Source organism: Colias eurytheme, chromosome 1 (genome assembly GCF_061535395.1).
Source record: "Colias eurytheme isolate Ceu_HAF_F1 chromosome 1, ilColEury1 Martin Lab GWU primary, whole genome shotgun sequence".
Taxonomy (NCBI): Eukaryota; Metazoa; Arthropoda; class Insecta; order Lepidoptera; family Pieridae; genus Colias; species Colias eurytheme.
In genome coordinates, this window is record NC_142980.1 from 6,533,155 (window position 1) to 6,551,460 (window position 18,306).

An 18,306-nucleotide genomic window follows, 5' to 3' on the forward strand; every position below is an offset into this window, starting at 1 on the left:
GATAGCCCTCTAGGTCCTCTACCTCCTAGCTTCAGTATATCACTACTTTTTGGGACACCCTGTATATTTATACATAGAAAGATTTACCAAATTAACAAATACAGAGATGATAAATTTTAAAATTGATGTTTGCGGCTTTTCCTAAGGCTAAAATCTTTAATTAAAGCACAATAATCCAACGAATGAGCTACGTCACTTTCGATTGAAAGAATAGCAAGGGCTGAAAGCCGATCTTGTGTCATCGAATTCCTCAAATATGTTTTAATAATTTTAAGCCTCGAAAAACTCCTTTCAGCAGACGCAACTGTCACAGGTGTGGTGGCAATAATTCTCAGGGCTATTTCGATAGTGGGGTAAACTTCAGTTAATTTGTTTTCTATTATGTATTTCAGCACCGAGATAATATCGTCGTTTCCTTCATACACACGCATGAACATACTCAGTACACGCACACATTTTCATTTTTTTAAATTTGCTTGGGTGGTTGCTTGTTGCGCGAGGCCCCTGCAAGAGCGAGGCCCCGGGCGATTGCCCCGTTCGCCACCCCCTAAGGCCGCCTCTGATAATAAGCATTATTAAGTAATTTATAAAACAGACCAACATTCAAATTCATTTATAAGGAATAAAATTAGTAATAATTTTATGTTTTTTTTTTTTATAAATTTACTTCTTTTAAGTCATAAAATATGTGAAAATTAAATAACAATGTTTATTTGTAGCATTTTTTTTGCTATGAACTAAATTATGATATGGTATCATCAAAACCCGGAAGTACACACATTAAGTGTCTATGACAGTCTATGATAAATCGGAAGCTCTTACAACGTCAATCGTTAATCGCAGTACAGTAAAAATACGTCAATCAATCAAATGGTTTAATATATTTTTTTTATTTTTCTACCTTCTTCTATATTATATTTACATATTTCCCTTTCCGAAAATTAATATGGCTGCATCGTTTTCTTATTTCTAAAATATACTAACAATAATAGGACAGTGCATTATTGTATACAAAACTCATAATCATGTTGTCCCGTAAAATTTATTAATTGCTCTAACAAGGCGTTAATAATATATTAAAAATTGTTCAACTTGTAAACATGAATTTCGAAGACAGTTCGAGTAGTGGCTATGTCACGGCGGAAACCATATACGGCACCCATGAAGACTCACACGTAGTGATGTCGGAGAAGGTACAGACCCTGGCTGGAAGTATTTACCAAGAGTTTGAACGTATGATAGCGCGCTACGATGAAGATGTAGTGAAAACATTGATGCCGTTGCTGGTTAACGTTCTGGAGTGTTTAGATTCTGCCTACCAAACCAACCAGGAGCATGAAGTGGAACTGGAATTATTGCGGGAAGACAACGAACAACTGGTCACGCAATATGAACGCGAGAAGGCGGCGAGGAAGCATGCGGAACAGAAGGTGAGCAGTTAAAAATATTTTTGTAGTCTTAGACATTCACTTAGCTTCCTTTGTTGCATATAACAAGGTCATTATTTATTCTGAATTCTGTTTTCGTAACAGTTTACTATTTATTTAATTAAACTGTGTCTTTATTTTTACTATAATGATATCACCTCATGTTTAAAATGTGTCTCCCATTCTGTTATCTTAATTTCAAGGTAAGGTAGTAAGGCATTACATTAACATTCTTGCATAATTAGGTTGGCTTTTAAGTTTTAACCTACCTTCTTGATATGTCAAAAATATATATATATATATATATATATATATATATATATATATATATAATACTTATGTGGGCCTGCATTAATGTATTAAAAATGGTTTAATTTCAAGGTTTTTAACTCTTATCAAGTTGATATTGTTTATTGATTTCATAAAACATAACAACTTTTAAACAATATTATTTCATCATATTAAAACAATTTCTAATATTATAGATATAATCATTTCATTCATGAAAAACCACAAAACGGTAATTAAGTAGAAATTAAGCTGAGGTACTCTTGAGTGAGACAAAACATGTTGCTATTACACAATAAACATTATTCTCAATCGAATGCTTCCAAAAATGCATTATGACATCTTTATAAAGTCATTACTGACCAAATGAATAAACAATGATCTCACCTTATGCAAAAGATAAACACATGTAATATAATTCACCTAAGTTTTATATTTAAAATTATACTCACCTTTGTTGGATCTAATAAGAATATTTTTTGTTTCATACTTATATTTTATTTTAATTTTAAATTTGCAATATATAAATAAAATATGTAAAACTTGGTATCTATAACATTTCTTTTATATCACAACATAAACATCTATATTTTAGCGTTTATATGAAAATATTATTTAAAGTGTATTCCGCCTACTCAAATCGTTACTACTTAACAATTTGAGTAGGCGGGATACTGAAGATGTGAGATTAATGTATATTTTTGTTATTGTGTGTATTTCTTGTTCAACACATTCAACTAATTAAGTTTACAAATTTAGGTATGTAATAATATCATTAACCCATTGAGCCCCAAGCGGCCCGATCGGTCCACGACACAATAGATTTTCTATTATGTCTGTGGTTCCGGGGCCTGAGTGATTAAAGTAGTTCATGTTTAAATGCAATGTTAGGTAATACTAATGATAACAATAGAATTATTCTCTTCATTCAGAAATCTTCATAGTTAAAATAGTCATATATGCTTCATAGTTTAAATATTGATCTTTGGTTATATCATAAACAGTTACTTGAAGCTGAAGATCACTATGAAGGCGAGAGAAAAGATCTTACGGGCAGACTTGAGGCACTCGACAGTATTGTCCGGATGCTTGAGTTGAAGCATAAGAATTCTCTGGACCACGCCAGCAGGTTGGAAGAGCGGGAAAATGAATTGAAAAAGGTTTGTTAATAAATATAACCATATTAGCTACCTAACCAACTAGATTTTGAAGTATGAGATGCAATCAAACGATGCAGGAGTATGCAAAAAAGTATTGTTATCATTCACCTCTGAAGTATTTCTGGCTTGTAGCCAACAGAGCTCTATAATGTTTTAGTCTAGATTGATGTATTCAACATCTATAGCAGTGAATATATTAAAGATTAAAGTTTTTTGTCATAGATATCTGACAAAATTTGAATATACAACTTCTACCATTCATGTTTCATATTCACTTATGTATCATAATTCCATAGGAAGAAAAATTCTACTGAAAGTCAATCATGATAAAGGATCACATAATTTAATACTTTTTATTCATGTATAGATAACTAGCTGCTCCGCGCGGTTTCACCCTCGTGGCTCCGCTCCTGTTGGTCTTAGCGAGATGACACGAGCATATAGCCTATAGCCTTCCTCAATGAAGGGGCTATCTAACACCGAAAGAATTTTTCAAATCGGACCAGTAGTTCCCGAGATTAGCGCGTTCAAAGCTAAGAAACAAACTCTTTAGCTTTATAATATTTGTATAGATTTAATAAAATCCTTTACATCTAGGAATATGCCAAACTGCATGAACGCTACACTGAGCTTTTCAAGACGCATATGGATTACATGGAGCGAACCAAACTCCTGCTAAGCACCGCGAGTGATCGCAGCGAAGTTCGTGGTAGGCTTGGCCTAAATCCTGTTGGGAGGTCTAGTGGTGAGCGATCATGCTACATGCTTTATGTTTTTCTCCTTCTACATAGTATCTATATGAAATCTTTGGCTCTTGAAGCACCCCATACATAATTATCACGATCTTTATACTTGATTCTTTTTGTCTGTTTACTTGTACAGTCAATTGTATTATTATGTTTATAGTTACAGGTAAATTAGCTTGGAGAAATTTTTGCGTTTGTAGTAGTGTATGGTCAGCAAATAAAATAAAACAACATTTTATTTTTAGTTTTTATTTTATACATATATATAAGGGATTTTAAATTAAACTATATGTGTTTCTCCTCTGAAAAAGATGAGACTTTATTTTAATATTTGCACATTTAACATACATATAACTTTTACATTAACAATGTTACTAAAATGAAAAATTTACTAACCTGAAAAAGAAACGACATTTAAAGTTTAATTCTTTAGTTTGAGAAGTCAAAGGCTTGCCTCGACCATGTTTTCCCCCGTCAAGGGGGGACGCCCTTGTGCATGTCGCTACCAGGGTGAACCTTCAGTTCACCCCCGCGTCCGCGTTAAAATGTAGAAGCCCTTCTGGCTAACATTGAGAGACACCACACAAAAAAAAAAAAAAAAAAAGACCATGTTTTAACACTGGAGCCATATTGAATTAACAATATAAAGTTACAACACTTACACACAAATTAAACACTAGTTATGGCCCTGCCTTCATACAAAACTGCTGAATACGCCGTTCGCACGGGAATAGAATGTGGATGCGATTTCCCTTAGTTAGCATCCAAGCTTACGTCTTTATAATTATTAAACTGTATAAATTCATTCTTTAACTCCGGTCTGCATCGTGCAGACATGGGTGTAAAAGTCTCATTTTAGCTATTAAATGTAGTTTTTAAGTACATCTGAGTTTTCATTTGGGGCCTCCGGCTGCGGGACATGTAATTCACTTCAACAAATATTATAACAATAATAACAAATAATAACAACAATCAACAAATACAAAATTTATCAATTAAACTACGTACATAATAATTATAATTTTTGAATGAAATGTGCTTTATGTTCTAACGTTACCAAACGACTGCACGTGGCACCTGCGGACAGCGTAAACTGGTTTATTCTGGTTTTGTGCGTGTTTCCACTTTCCACTATCAAGTGACGATTTATTTATTTGTTTTGTTTCGTAATTATTATGGTCAAATATTAATTATGAAACAAATTATTATGGACACGATATTTTATTGTTTCACGGTAGTCGCCTTGTCGTTTGCTCAAGGACGTAAAATTGAATGATATATTTTTTTTTATAAAGTCAAAACCATTTTCTTTCAAATAAAAACTTGTTTTTATTGAAAACAAAAGTGTTGCTAGGAATAAGTATAAAATTAAATAGTAATGTTAGGATATCGAAACATTTTTGTATAGGCCAGAACGATATAGTGGAAACGCGCTCTAAGATCTGAGTAATATACACACCACTACATATGCAAAAATTTCTCCAAGCTAATTTACCTGTATGTGTTTATTAAATGTGTATTCGGTGTTGGTTTCAATTTGAATTTTAAAATACTTTACTATTTCCAAATCTGATGTCATAACTGCTTTAACATGATCTTAGCTTAAGCTTATTTCTAGATTGTTTGTAGAATTTATCTGTCGGGGTTTAGGAATAGTTTGATTTTTTTTTGGAATTTATATTAAGTTTTTTGTTTAAATTATTTGGTTACACATTTTTTACGTGTTTAAGTTCTTCTTATTAGCTATTAAAGATATGATTTTTGTTCAGGTCCTATTTCGTTTGGGTTTGCTTCTCTCGAAGGTTCTGTGAATGTTGTTGAGCAGACAGAGAGCATTCCTGGCAGTCCAGTGAGCCTTTCGTCATCACCATCGTCACCACCTATCGGTATGGCATGATCTTTTCTTTTATTTATTGTATATCTGTTACACAGTGCCGGCGTTAGGGGGGGGGGGGGGGGGGCGATGGCCCAGGGCGACAAATTCTGGGGGGCGCCAAGGTCTGAAGTTGCAGTCTCTTGCCTCTCCTGGTACAAATCTTCAGAAAGTGTGCGCCACAATATTTTCGCCCGGGGTTTCAGTGGCCCTTACACCGGCACTGCTGTTACATATTATGTTTTATTTTACTTAGTAGATGCGGTGTTGGCCTTTTCGTGTTTGAGAAGCATCAAATCTATCTATGCTTATAAATATGTATGTGGTAATTGAGAAAAAACAATGTTTTGATTTGATAGGACAAAAAAATACATAACTATACTTTTAAATATTTGAATACTATGACTATTAGTCATTATCTATAACTTATTTGTATTTTAATAACAGCGATCTTATCTCATGATCTTGTTTATAAACAATCGTTATAATATCAAGCATGATTCAAAATGATTGTCTCCTTATTACATTCTACTTTTCATAATCTTTATAAAAAAATATGAACGGCGCTTCGTGAAAAGCGAAGATATGATGTGCCCATCAATGAAAACTATTGAATATTTGATATACTTTTGGTCCTGGATTTGGATATTTCTGTACTTACATTTTTTATTATTGAATAAATAACGCAATTACTGCCACATTTTTTTTTACTTTTATGACTTGTTAGCATCTTTGGCTTGTTAGTTAGTAGAGATTGTTATCGGGATAATGGGACTTGTTTTTCGCTAAATAATTAACTATTATTGTGGCTGTTATAGAAGTGCAAGGGTCGGCGTAAGTAAAAGTGTAAATAATAAATATATGAAAAAAATGTGTCAAGTGGGTTGTCGATGGCCACAGATGGCTGAGGACGGCGGCCCATTTTGCGTCGACCCGAAAATTTAATCAATATTACATTGGAGATAAAAATAAATCTAGAATATAACGAATCAGAGGAGTACAGAATACTCTGTACTCCTCTGATTCGTTTTGAACCTCTATTTAATCAATAATAATTAGTAAGAAATTTCCGACACATACGTAAATACGTATCGTCACAGGCTAATTAACTGTTGATTTATATGAATTTACGCAAATATTGTGTAAAATTATGTATTAAATTTAGGTTTAAGGGTGCTTTTCAACCAATAATGTGGGAGGATGTGTAGCGAGAAATGTGTTTGTTATTAACTACTCATCCTCCCTCATTATTGCTAGAAAAGCACTACTAAGTCATTATTACGTGACTACTGTCATAGTAGTTAAATACGCCAATATATAATTAATATATTTTTGGTTTGGTTATAGGCTCTGAATTAGCGGCAGTAACAACGGTTGAGCGGGCTCACCAAACTGACCCTATAACGCAGCAGAGTCAGGTGATATAACTTTAATAAAAAAAAATTTTTACAGCTTTCTTTTATTTTTTTTATGTAGCAGTTATGTTGTGTGTCGTTGCTGAAGTCTGGGTCGGGCAGGTTTCTGATAAATTTACGTAAAAACATGTATAATAAGGCTATCAGGCACATTATTAGCAAGCAGTGAAACCGCACTCAAAATTAGAAACAAGATTTTTTGAAATAGTGTTTGTATATTTGAAAGGACAATGTTTGCCATTTTGGAAGGAAGTGATTTCTGTCTTAACCACAAGGCCGGTTTGAAAATTCATTAGGCAACTTATAAACTAGTCACTGTCTATTTTTTATTCGACAAAGCTGTCGACATTTCATTTTTAAAAATTTAAATTCTCGTTTTAATATTCATGCTGGATGATAAAAAAAAATTAACAAGTCTTCAATTTGTTCATGTCAGCCAAATTGTATCCTTTTTATATCCAAAAATTATCCAAAAATCCTATTTTTTATTCGACAAAGCTGTCGACATTTCATTTTTAAAAATTTAAATTCTCGTTTTAATATTCATGCTGGATGATAAAAAAAAATTAACAAGTCTTCAATTTGTTCATGTCAGCCAAAGTGTATCCTTTTTATATCCAAAAATTGTTCTTGCTAAAACTTAACAGAGCTTGTGGATTATTATATATTGAACTGATAATAATAGGCAGATGTTACGTACTACTTTATTGATAAAATCCCTATTACGGTAAGAATATACAGAAATAACTTCTTGTGCTGCGTCCAAGCACGATTGCAGCCGTCCTCTCTGCACTCACAGGACGAGGAATAGTGCAAATTACTGAATTTCGATTGCACACATTTAAGTGGTTCCGTGTATATGTATGCACATTCTCGTATCACCGTCATGTCTTGGTCTTCTGTGAAATATTGCACCTGTGACAGTAATCGACAAACCGGGGCCAAACCAACTCTGCTCGAATTACAATCCCTCAAGTATCTTCTATTTAAATTGTTCGAAAGGCACTCCAGGTTATACGTAGTCGAACACTGGTAACATTTCAGCGTTACAACTTGCTTACACATTGCTAATAATAAAACTATCAATGCAGATCCGAAATTAAAAACAGAACATCTCATTTTATTTACACGTTGGCTATATGACGTGACGTTTGACAATTGACAGTTATGTTTTCTTAATTTGAATTGATCTAATTAGCGATGGAACGAAATAGGTTTTAATGTTACTCGAGAGCTTCCTATTATGTAATTTTTTTGTGGACTGCTTCGTACTTATTGTTTGTTCATATTTACCTGTGTTTAACTTCAATGTTTGAAATACCACATTAGGGTCGGATAATTTTATGATTTATCGAATGCCATTTTTGGTGTGCTTTATCGATGTCAGCTGTCATGCATTTCCTACTCCTACCTAAGCTTTTCTTATTCTTGGATTTCTATCTTACTGCCTAACCGTTATTCTTTTCTAACATTGTTGATACTTTCAGGCCACATCCCCAGTGGCGCCGCCAAGTACCAACACGGGCAAGTCGCAGACCAAGAGCGAGAGACGATGCGGCAACACGCTGTACCAAGAGCTGGCGTTCCACGACACAGACGCTACTATGGTGGACGGTGATGATGGTGGTGATATAACCGGTAGGTTTCATCACCAGTTCTCTGGAATGATGAATCTTATAAGCCCTCTTCAACAATGGGCAGTGTTGGCCTTGTTGGGCCATGATCGTCGATGATGGCTGATCATGGACATTTAAGCGTTCCTCACTATCGTGATTGCCTCTACTCGCTCAGCGCTGCAGCTGTGATGAGGGCCAATTATATCGAAACTAAATATGTATATAAAAGCGACTGGTAGATGTTGATGAATCGGTGTCTTTACTTCGGGTGATAAAAATCTATATATTAATACTAGCAGTCCTCCCCGGTTTCGCCCGTGTTAAATAAATAGTCTGATAACTGTCAGGGATCATGTACATATTATATCAAATAAGAATTCTGTCTGCCCGCTAAAGTCTCATGAAAAGCGGTTATACAGACAAGACAGTAAAACGAAAACATCTAATATTATCTTCTAAAAGATAAATTGTAACAAGTGTGTGAAATTATCAATACCATATAAATATTCCTATTCATTCAACTCTTATTTATTTTTGGTATTAATGATAGTCAATTAATTCGCCTAAAAGGTTAATTATTTATATTATGTTACTTAGGAACTGGATGTAAAAAAATAATACAAGATTGAATATATTTAGCTCGTGCTTCTAATTTAGAAAACGATTTACATATTCGAATGTATAATTATATTAAAATAATTTTATTTTCCATACATTAGGCAGCTGGGTCCACCCGGGAGAATACGCGTCGTCAGGTAATGCATGCTTTTATAAACCGAATCTATTATTCATGAATCATTAAGCCAATTATCATATCATATGTTATTCGAGTATTTTTTTGCGTGATTGCTTATTTCATATGTTTTTTACACAAGCAATTGTTTGCGTGCTAATAATTTACATTTAATTGGCAATTCATCACAATACAATTTTGTAATTTCACCAAGACGTTTATTATTGTGAATTTTTAAACAAATGTAATGTACCTATCAGCATGTTTTCTTCGCATACATAATGTATAGAAACAAAAAAAGTCGGGACGTAAAGTTGTTGCTTAGCTTTTTATACTAACTTTTGAATGCATTTTATTGGAATGATTTCTGAAGACGAGTTTTCGTGCTTTTAAAGTTCAATGAATAATATATGAGACATAGATAAATTAATTAATATTTTCTTCTACTTTTGTATTGAATATCTTGATGTTTTGAATAATATGTGCCCGGCTATGTTATCTAATGCTGTTTGTTCTATTTACATGCGTTCTAACAATACGTTGCAACAACACATTGCAGTTAACGATAATTATTTCGGTGAGTAATATTGTTTATTTAATATTTGGGGATATACTAACATACATAACAACTCTTATTATTATTTTATTAGATTCGGTAATACGGTCGATTGATTAATGTTTATGATAATGATAGTAAATATTTTGCTATTTTGTAGAACAATAGATTTACATACATTTTGTGTTCATTAAATTATACATGATTAGTTTCATTCATCGCTTGGTTATCGTTAAATGTGTAACGATGTCATTTATAACATAATTTTCCCATTATTTTCATGTAAAGCTAATATAGAAAACATTAACATCATTAATCATAATTTCCTTAACTGGTTCAATTACGTTTATTTGTAAAGTTATTTTAATTTGTATTTGATACAGCTGAATAGTAAGAATAAAAAGCTTAAAGCGCTTTAAATATTTCAAATGTTATATTTCTTTATTTAAAATAACTTAATAACGAAATTGCTTTTTTACACATTAGTGGTCATAAACACCCATTTACTATGTTAATAATTAACCCATTGAGCCCCGAACGGCCCGATCGGTCCACGACACAATAGATGTTCTATTGTGTCTGTGATTCCGGGGCCTGAGTATAGATAAAATAACAACTTTGACATTTGAATTAAAAAGTATAATGTTTATGCACATACAACTGTATTTTCATTTAAATTTTATTAACAGGAATGGGCAAGGAAGTGGAAAATCTTATCCTGGAGAACAACGAACTTTTGGCCACCAAGTGAGTATGATATTATCACACAGAAAGTCATTGTTTATTGAAGCTCATAAATTCGTATTTATTAATGTTTAAAGATAACGTTATTAATTGCGAACGGATACGTTGCCTTTAAATTAATTCATAAAATATGTATTCATTTAATATTCACTATTAATGAGACACTTTTAGAAAATTTTCGCTAGAAATGCTATTGAAAATATTTTCATAAATAGACGTGCTTAGAATTAAGCTTTAGACTCAAACAAAATTTTATTAATCCAATTTTACTTCTTTTAAAGCGCTTTTGAATCGTTAATTTTTTTCACCTATTTTAAGTATAAGCGGGTTATGTTAACCAAATGTACTTAAATAATATTGAAATGACATTTTAATTTATAATCTAATTATAATGTTATTTATTTAATTTATTTGTTACATAATACATGCGTTTAACGAAATTTTAGACTATCTAGACTGATCCATCGTTTACTTTTTTTTAATAAATAAAACTATTTTTTCATGTTAATAGAAACGCGCTGAACGTGGTTAAAGACGATCTTATAGTAAAAGTGGACGAATTGACCGGCGAACAAGAGATACTTAGGGAAGAAGTAGCTAACCTCAGCTCGGCCCGAGAGAAACTCAGGGAACGCGTTACGCAATTGGAGGAGGAGCTTAGACATTTGAAGGTACGAAAAATACTGTTTATTTGTTTGATTCTACGCAAGTATATCATATTTAGAAATAAGACTTTGCGGATATTAAACGCGATTTATTCATTATATTATTAGCTTCCTGTGTCCTGCCAGACCGAGACATTTAGTAAGATAATTATGTAGCTTTCCGCCCGTGGCTTCGTAGTAATAGAAAAACTCGCATAGTTCCCGTTACCGTGGGATTTCCGGAATTGTACCAAATTTCATCCATATCGATTCAGCATTTGAGTCGTAAAGAAGATACAGGGTGTCCCAAAAAGTAGTGATGAACGGAAGCTGGGAGGTAGAGGACCTAGAGGGCTATCCGAATCACCCCCATGTATGTTATGCGATTTTTCGTATTTTTGGAGTTATGACGTTTTTTTCAATTTTTCACTTATCGCCGAGTACGATGATATTTTCACTCATGGTGACGTCAATTATTGCGCTAGATGCTTGATTTTTTTTTTGTTTGCTAAGCTGAAAGATAGGCCAATTCAGTATGGTAACATTTACTATCGTTAGATATTTGAATGGAATAAAAAAAGAATTAAATGCCAAGAAAGATAAAATTACCCAGTATGCTCACCACTTCAAGGGCCCGTAAAAAAATAAAATCACATAAAAAAAGTTTTCCGTTTGGCTTTTAAAAACTTGCTCTATCTATCAGGTAGCTACCCTGAAAATTTCATTTTATTATTCAGAAGGCTTCAATCGAAAAATTGAAATCTAAATGTGGTAAGTGCAAAAATTGAATTAACATGATGATTAATAAAAACAAATTAAAACCAATAACAAGGTGTTTAATTACCATAAATTTTTAAAATGACCCCGCTGTTGCCCAGTGCAAGTGCGACATCACCGTAAAAAGTTGTCTTTTAAAAGTATGAATGCCCTTTTATCATTTTAGTGGTTTCTTTTGCTACTATGAATTTCCGGGTTATTTCGTCCATATTGTGGCAGTCTCTAGTCTTTGTAGTATCCCCACGGAAAAAAATCGATAGAGTTTATGTACCGGGGACCGTGGAAGCCAGGCTAAAGGGCAAAGATACCCTGAAAGATGGATTGGTCGTTGCAGCCTGCGCATGCGCCGGTGACGCCTGCCCCTCACAGGTCCCTCGACCTAAACCCCATTGATTTGTTTCAATGAGGATACTAAAAAGACCACGGCTACTTGAGAGAATGCCACAATTTGGACGAAATAACCCGAAAATTCATAGTAGCTGAAGTAACCATTAAAAATGATAAAAGGGCATTCAGACATTTAAAAGACAACTTTTTACGGTGATGTCGCACTTACATTGAGCAACAGCGGGGTTATTTTAAAAATTTCTGGTAATTAAACACCTATTTATTGGTTTTAATTTGGTTTTAATGATCATCATGTTAATAAAATTTTTGCACTTACCACATTTAGATTTAAATTTTTCGATTGAAGCCTTCTGAATAATAAAATGAAATTTTTAGGGTAGCTACCTGATAGATAGAGCAAGTTTTTAAAGGCCAAATGGAAAACTTTTTTTATGTGATTTTATTTTTTATGGGCCCTTGAAGTTGTGAACGTACTGGGTAATTTTATCTTTCTTGGCATTAAATTCTTTTTTTTTATTCCATTCGAAGATCTAACGATAGTAAATGTTACCATACTGAATTGGCCTATCTTTCAGCTTAGCACACCAAAAAAAATCAAGCATCTAGCGCAATAATTCACGTCACCATAAATAAAAATCTCATCGTACTCAGCGATAGATGAAAAATTGAAAAAAACGTCATAACTCCGAAAATACGAAAAATCGCATAACATACATGGGGGTGATTCGGATAGCCCTCTAGGTCCTCTACCTCCCAGCTTCCGTTCATCACTACTTTTTGGGACACCCTGTATAAAAAAGACTGAGTTACTTTCGCATTTATAATATTAAGTTAGGATCTATCTAGAACAGACCTCATTAGATCTATTAATTGAAACTAGTTTTTTTTTTAATTGTAAATAGGGAAGCGCTTGACCACAATCTGGCTTGATGAGATGTGGTCTAGTTCGTGCTTCCCTAGAAGGAATTTTTTTTTTAATTTTTCCCTAGACTAGTTATTGAAGTGAAAACTTCTTTAGTGACGTTGAGCACTTTTTCTGTAATGGGTATAAAATCTTAAATTCGCGTCAGGACACGTGACCTGATCGAAAAAGCGTAAGACGGATACCATTCCAAAATATCAAACATGCTCAACGTTAATAATCAAGTTTTCACTTCTGCCGGCACTCCCGGAGTGCAACCCGTCTTTTTTTTATAGTACTGAAATGGCTGATCGTGATGATGTATGATACAATAATATAAATTACAGGAGACAATGAGCTCGAACGCCGGCGGTGGGGATAACGAGGATGAAGCCGATGTTCCGATGGCGCAGCGGAGGAAGTTCACGCGCGTCGAAATGGCCAGAGTGCTTATGGAAAGGAATCAGTACAAGGTAAACAGTGGGACTAATAGTAGCTAAGCAGTTAAACATTCAAACATTCTCTATGAATCTCTTTTTTAAGAAATATTCGGTTAAAATACCAATAGATCAAAGGAATCAATAACTGGATACAAATATCTTTCATGCATTCAAAATATTTTAGTAGTTATCGAGATGATTCGATTGCTTTGATTTTTTACTTTTATTCATATGTAGATTATATTTTATATCTAAAAATATCCTTTTTTATAACAGGAAAGAATATAAAATATAGCTAACAATGTCCTTTTTAATTACAGGAACGTTTCATGGAGCTTCAAGACGCTGTCCGCTGGACGGAAATGGTGCGCGCGAGTCGTGTTGAGTCCACCATGGATAAGAAGAGCAAGCAGAGTATCTGGACTTTTTTCAGTAAACTCTTTAGGTAATTAAACTGTATTTATTTTATTTTTAACTAGCTGTCCCGGCAAACGTTGTTCTGCATTCCTCTTATATTAAGGGTATGAAAAATAGATGTTTTCCAACTATTAGAACTATCCGATATGCGCACGAAATTTCATGAGAATCGGTCAAGCCGTTTCAGAAGGAGTTTAACTATAAAGTACATATTAACATTACTACACGAGAATTTTATATATAAGATGTTACTATTAAATTTTATTTGACTACTTTCAGTAGGTCAAAATTGGAAAATTTTTCTTCGTGTCACAGATACGAGATATGTATACTGTATAGCGTTGAAATATCCATACTATAATATTATAAATGCGAAAGTAACTCTGTCTGTCTGTCTGTTACTCAATCACGCCTAAACTACTGAACCAATTTGCATGAAATTTGGTATAGAGATATTTTGATACCCGAGAAAGGACATGGGCTACCTTTTATTGCGAAATATGTACCACGGGCGAAGCCGGAGCGGACCTCTAGTACTATATAAAGAAGAAATATATTATGTACCATTGTGATTAAAGTCTTTTAGAGATAAGTAATTATAATATACGTACGGATACACGAGTCACGGAACATATATTCATAGCGCCGTTTATTGAATGTTCATCCTAAGGAATCTTCCAGAATGCTTACAAATTTTAAAATTGTAGCAATATGAATAGCTTCAGATTGATTTGCTTTGCGAAATGTATAATCATGTTAATTTTGAAAGACTGCCACAATATTTATTTATAATTTTTTAGTGTCAAAATATGCTACTGACGGATTTTTATCCCTATAATATAAAAAATCATTAAATAAATGTTAAATGAGTAAGTAAAAACTACTGGATGGATGAAATCTAATATTCATTTTAATATAATATAACATTTATTTTATTTGCTAGTGAAGTTGCGATTGTTGTAATATTTTTGTTTGCGCGCTTGCGTAATATGCGATGTCGTTCAAAAATATAATTAGTCTCCCTTAACTTAATTTAACTGAATTATTTCTATATTTAATGTTTTCAAATTATAAAAACCATTAGGACACAGTTTAATCACTGTGTCTCTGCAATGGAAACATTTATTCATTTATTTGATATGTAAATTAATTTAAATTCTATGTGTATGATAATAATGAATCTGTCACAAATAATTACACTGATATTTTATCATAAATTCCAATTAAAGCAAACTAAGGCAAATTTCTTCAAAAGTGGTTATCATTTGTACTTTTGTAATTTACACATTGGTGATATGTAATATGAAGCTTTTGCGAATAAAAATCTCATATAGTTGTGTAATGTTAAATTTTAGGTCTTATTTCATATAAATTAAAAAATGACACAATACTTTGGTCTACAAATCCAAATTACTTTATTTGCTAAACATAGTTACATAGATGATAGATACAAGATATTATATTATATATCTAACACAATACACGCTCGTAAGTTGAGCGTGCAAAAATGTGTACATTAGATTATATAATTACATATATGTATTATACTCAACCGATTTTGCATTGTTATTACTGACTCACTGTTAAATTACTTTGTATTGGACTCACAACAAAAAATACTAAATTTATTATTATTAAATCTTTATAAATAGCTTTCAATTTTCATACCCTTGAATAGTTTCAAATTATCGCATCAAATAATTGCAAGTCAAAAGCAATTTTAATCTGCTCTGGAAATGTGTGTTAAGGTAGTTGTTTGGAATTTTTGTGACCTTGTGTACGTCCGTTTGAATTGAAATGCTAAGCTTACAACTTGCGATTTTATACGCTAATAATATGAATTTATATTATTGTTTGAGATAACATTTGCTTCGCGTTGTATGTCATATGATATACTTTTCATAGATTGTGATGATTTATAATCGCCTAAAACCATCAGAAGAAAACATTTGACTAAGCTGGCGATGCCGCTGCTGGAAAGCTACTTTTACTGATATAATAAATGTGAATGTGTGTTTGTTTGTTGCAACGGAGCGATTTTATGATGTTTTTATGTCTGAAGTTAGGAGGTTACAGCTACAGAATATGCTATTAGCGGATACGGATAGCATATTCTGTGTTCTATATCTCTCCCTCTTCAGTTTTTTCCGTCCACTGTTGGACATAGGCCTCTTCTAAGCCACGCCATTGAGCTCAATCTTAGCCTTCATTTAGTAAAACCTGCATATATCGTCGCATAGTGTAATAGAGTCACGTCATGGAGTAAGACGATGAGTTTGGTATCTTTGAATCTTGCCGAAGAAGTGTCACTTTTGACACGTGTGCTCGTCGCTCGAAATTTTTAATAGATAGAACGATTGAAGGAAGTTTTTTGACGTGACAACGTTTTATAATTCGATACAGCCGGCTGCACCCAAGAAAAAACATGACTCATGTAAGTAAGGCTTGAAGTGCAAGTGAGAGTGTGGAACGAGCGACAAAGAAGCACAATCGGACGTTGTCACGTTCAACTATATTATCGTCAGTAAACCGACTTTACAGACAACCAATTTTTTTTTAGTATATAATTTATTAACTTTTAGATAAAGCGGAGCGAAGACGCGGGTGGAATACTAGTTTGTTAACGAGATCCTTAATAATTTCAGCACGGAACGACCCCAGAGACCGCTATCGACGCCGCACCTCAAGGCAGTAGCCGCTCCGTCACCGCCGCTGCGCCACTCGCGCACGCAAGCGGACTTCCTCGAGACGCAGCTGTCGGACCACCACCATAGGCGGCAGGAGAGGAGCGAGCAGTTTCGCCAGGTAAAAGAGGAAAAACAATAAAAATAGTGTGTATAACGCGTTTTATTAAAGAAACGAAGTTCAGAATCTTCAATGGCGGCCAAAGCTGACACTGACATATGGTAGGGTCAGTAAAAAATAATCATTTTATTAATTATTTCAAATTGTTTATTGACAAACTTCTTTGTTACGGTATTTGTGTATTTATATGAATTATCATATTTACGTATACAGAATGCAACAAAATCCCCAATTAATACTTGTAATGAGCCCATAAAACTGAACAACTTTTCCCAAAGAATATATTTTGTCAAATTCAAATAAAACATTATTTACTATCGCAAATACATAATTGTCATTGTAAATTTATGATAAAAACTATTATAGGGAAATCAAATACATTTTAGTGATTTTAATTTTCCCTATTTTTTTGCATGCCATGATAAGCACCGCCATTTAAGATTCGTTTCTTTAATGAAATGCTCTTTAAAATTTTTTTTTTGTTTTTTTTTGTAGTGGTAGTTTATAGATTTTGTTACTTGCTAGTTAAAGATTGTTGAAGATTAAACATTGTTGTAGTAACAATTAGGTGTATGGAACACCATGTCTAATTGCCTTTTTGAAGTTAGTATGTGTTGTCACTGTTATATTTTTTTTCCATTTTGTAGTTTGTAGTTAGTGTCATTTATTTTGAAGTTGATTACTATTATGGCAATGGATAAAAAAAATCATTTTAGGTAAGGCCTTACACGTTAGTTTTTCTATTTAGGTTTCGTAATTCCGTAAAGAATTGCTATTAACTCTCAGTGTAACATAATTTTCTTAGATAGAAATTAAGATTACCTCATTACTTTATTTGCTTTCTTCTATGTTATTTAATTGACTCTTTGTTATGGCTGCTTTTGCACATGTATTATTAGCAATCCGTTTTTCTTATGATTATTTTTTAAATTATGTTTGACTTTATAGATTCAGCGATTTCGCCAAAAATAAATAAGCGCAAGAAAAGCGCATTTTTTTATAGTCGAATAAGTAAATCGTTGCACTTTTCACGCATTATCACCTTTATAATATGAAGCTTACATTAAATATTTAAGCTTTTGCTAACTAAATGCTTAATACTTTGTCTTTAAATGGGATAATGCTTTGGGGTTATTGGAAATATGGAATATTCCTAAGTATGTCAATCTGTAATATTGAAAAAGTGTGTAACTATAAATTTATAAAGAATAGAAAAAATTCGATCACGAGGCGGGACTTGAACCCGCATCCTTTCGCGCCATTCCGGGGCGGATGTTAATCATCCCAATAGATGGCGCGCGGTGTGTCCCTAAGACACGTCATAAAACTGAAAGAATAGAATAAATTCGATTGCTCTGGCGGGTCACGAGTGGCTGAATTGGTCAGGCATCCGCCCCGGAATGGCGCGAAAGGATG

The 18,306-nt window shown here is 33.2% G+C and overlaps 1 protein-coding gene across 8 annotated transcripts in view; it reads left to right on the forward strand.

Annotated features, from left to right (window-relative positions):
- Positions 1-845: 845 nt before the first annotated feature.
- Positions 846-18,306, forward strand: part of syd (JNK-interacting protein syd) — a 31,530-nt gene continuing 14,069 nt past the window's right edge. For 5 of the 8 annotated variants that reach the window (XR_016456751.1, XR_016456755.1, XR_016456760.1 and 2 more), the window contains exons 1-13: positions 846-1,430; positions 2,720-2,875; positions 3,473-3,620; positions 5,391-5,507; positions 6,842-6,912; positions 8,397-8,547; positions 9,245-9,280; positions 9,818-9,835; positions 10,504-10,561; positions 11,070-11,229; positions 13,576-13,701; positions 13,989-14,113; positions 16,731-16,890. Coding sequence is in view for 2 of the 8 variants with exons in the window: in XM_090102288.1 (XP_089958414.1) it covers positions 1,101-1,430; positions 2,720-2,875; positions 3,473-3,620; positions 5,391-5,507; positions 6,842-6,912; positions 8,397-8,547; positions 9,245-9,280; positions 9,818-9,835; positions 10,504-10,561; positions 11,070-11,229; positions 13,576-13,701; positions 13,989-14,113; positions 16,731-16,890 (1,656 nt within the window). In the remaining 6 variants the exon portion in view is untranslated. The remainder of the gene's footprint in view (positions 1,431-2,719; positions 2,876-3,472; positions 3,621-5,390; positions 5,508-6,841; positions 6,913-8,396; positions 8,548-9,244; positions 9,281-9,817; positions 9,836-10,503; positions 10,562-11,069; positions 11,230-13,575; positions 13,702-13,988; positions 14,114-16,730; positions 16,891-18,306) is intronic. The other 3 variants (XR_016456754.1, XR_016456761.1, XR_016456756.1) reach the window with 2 other exon arrangements.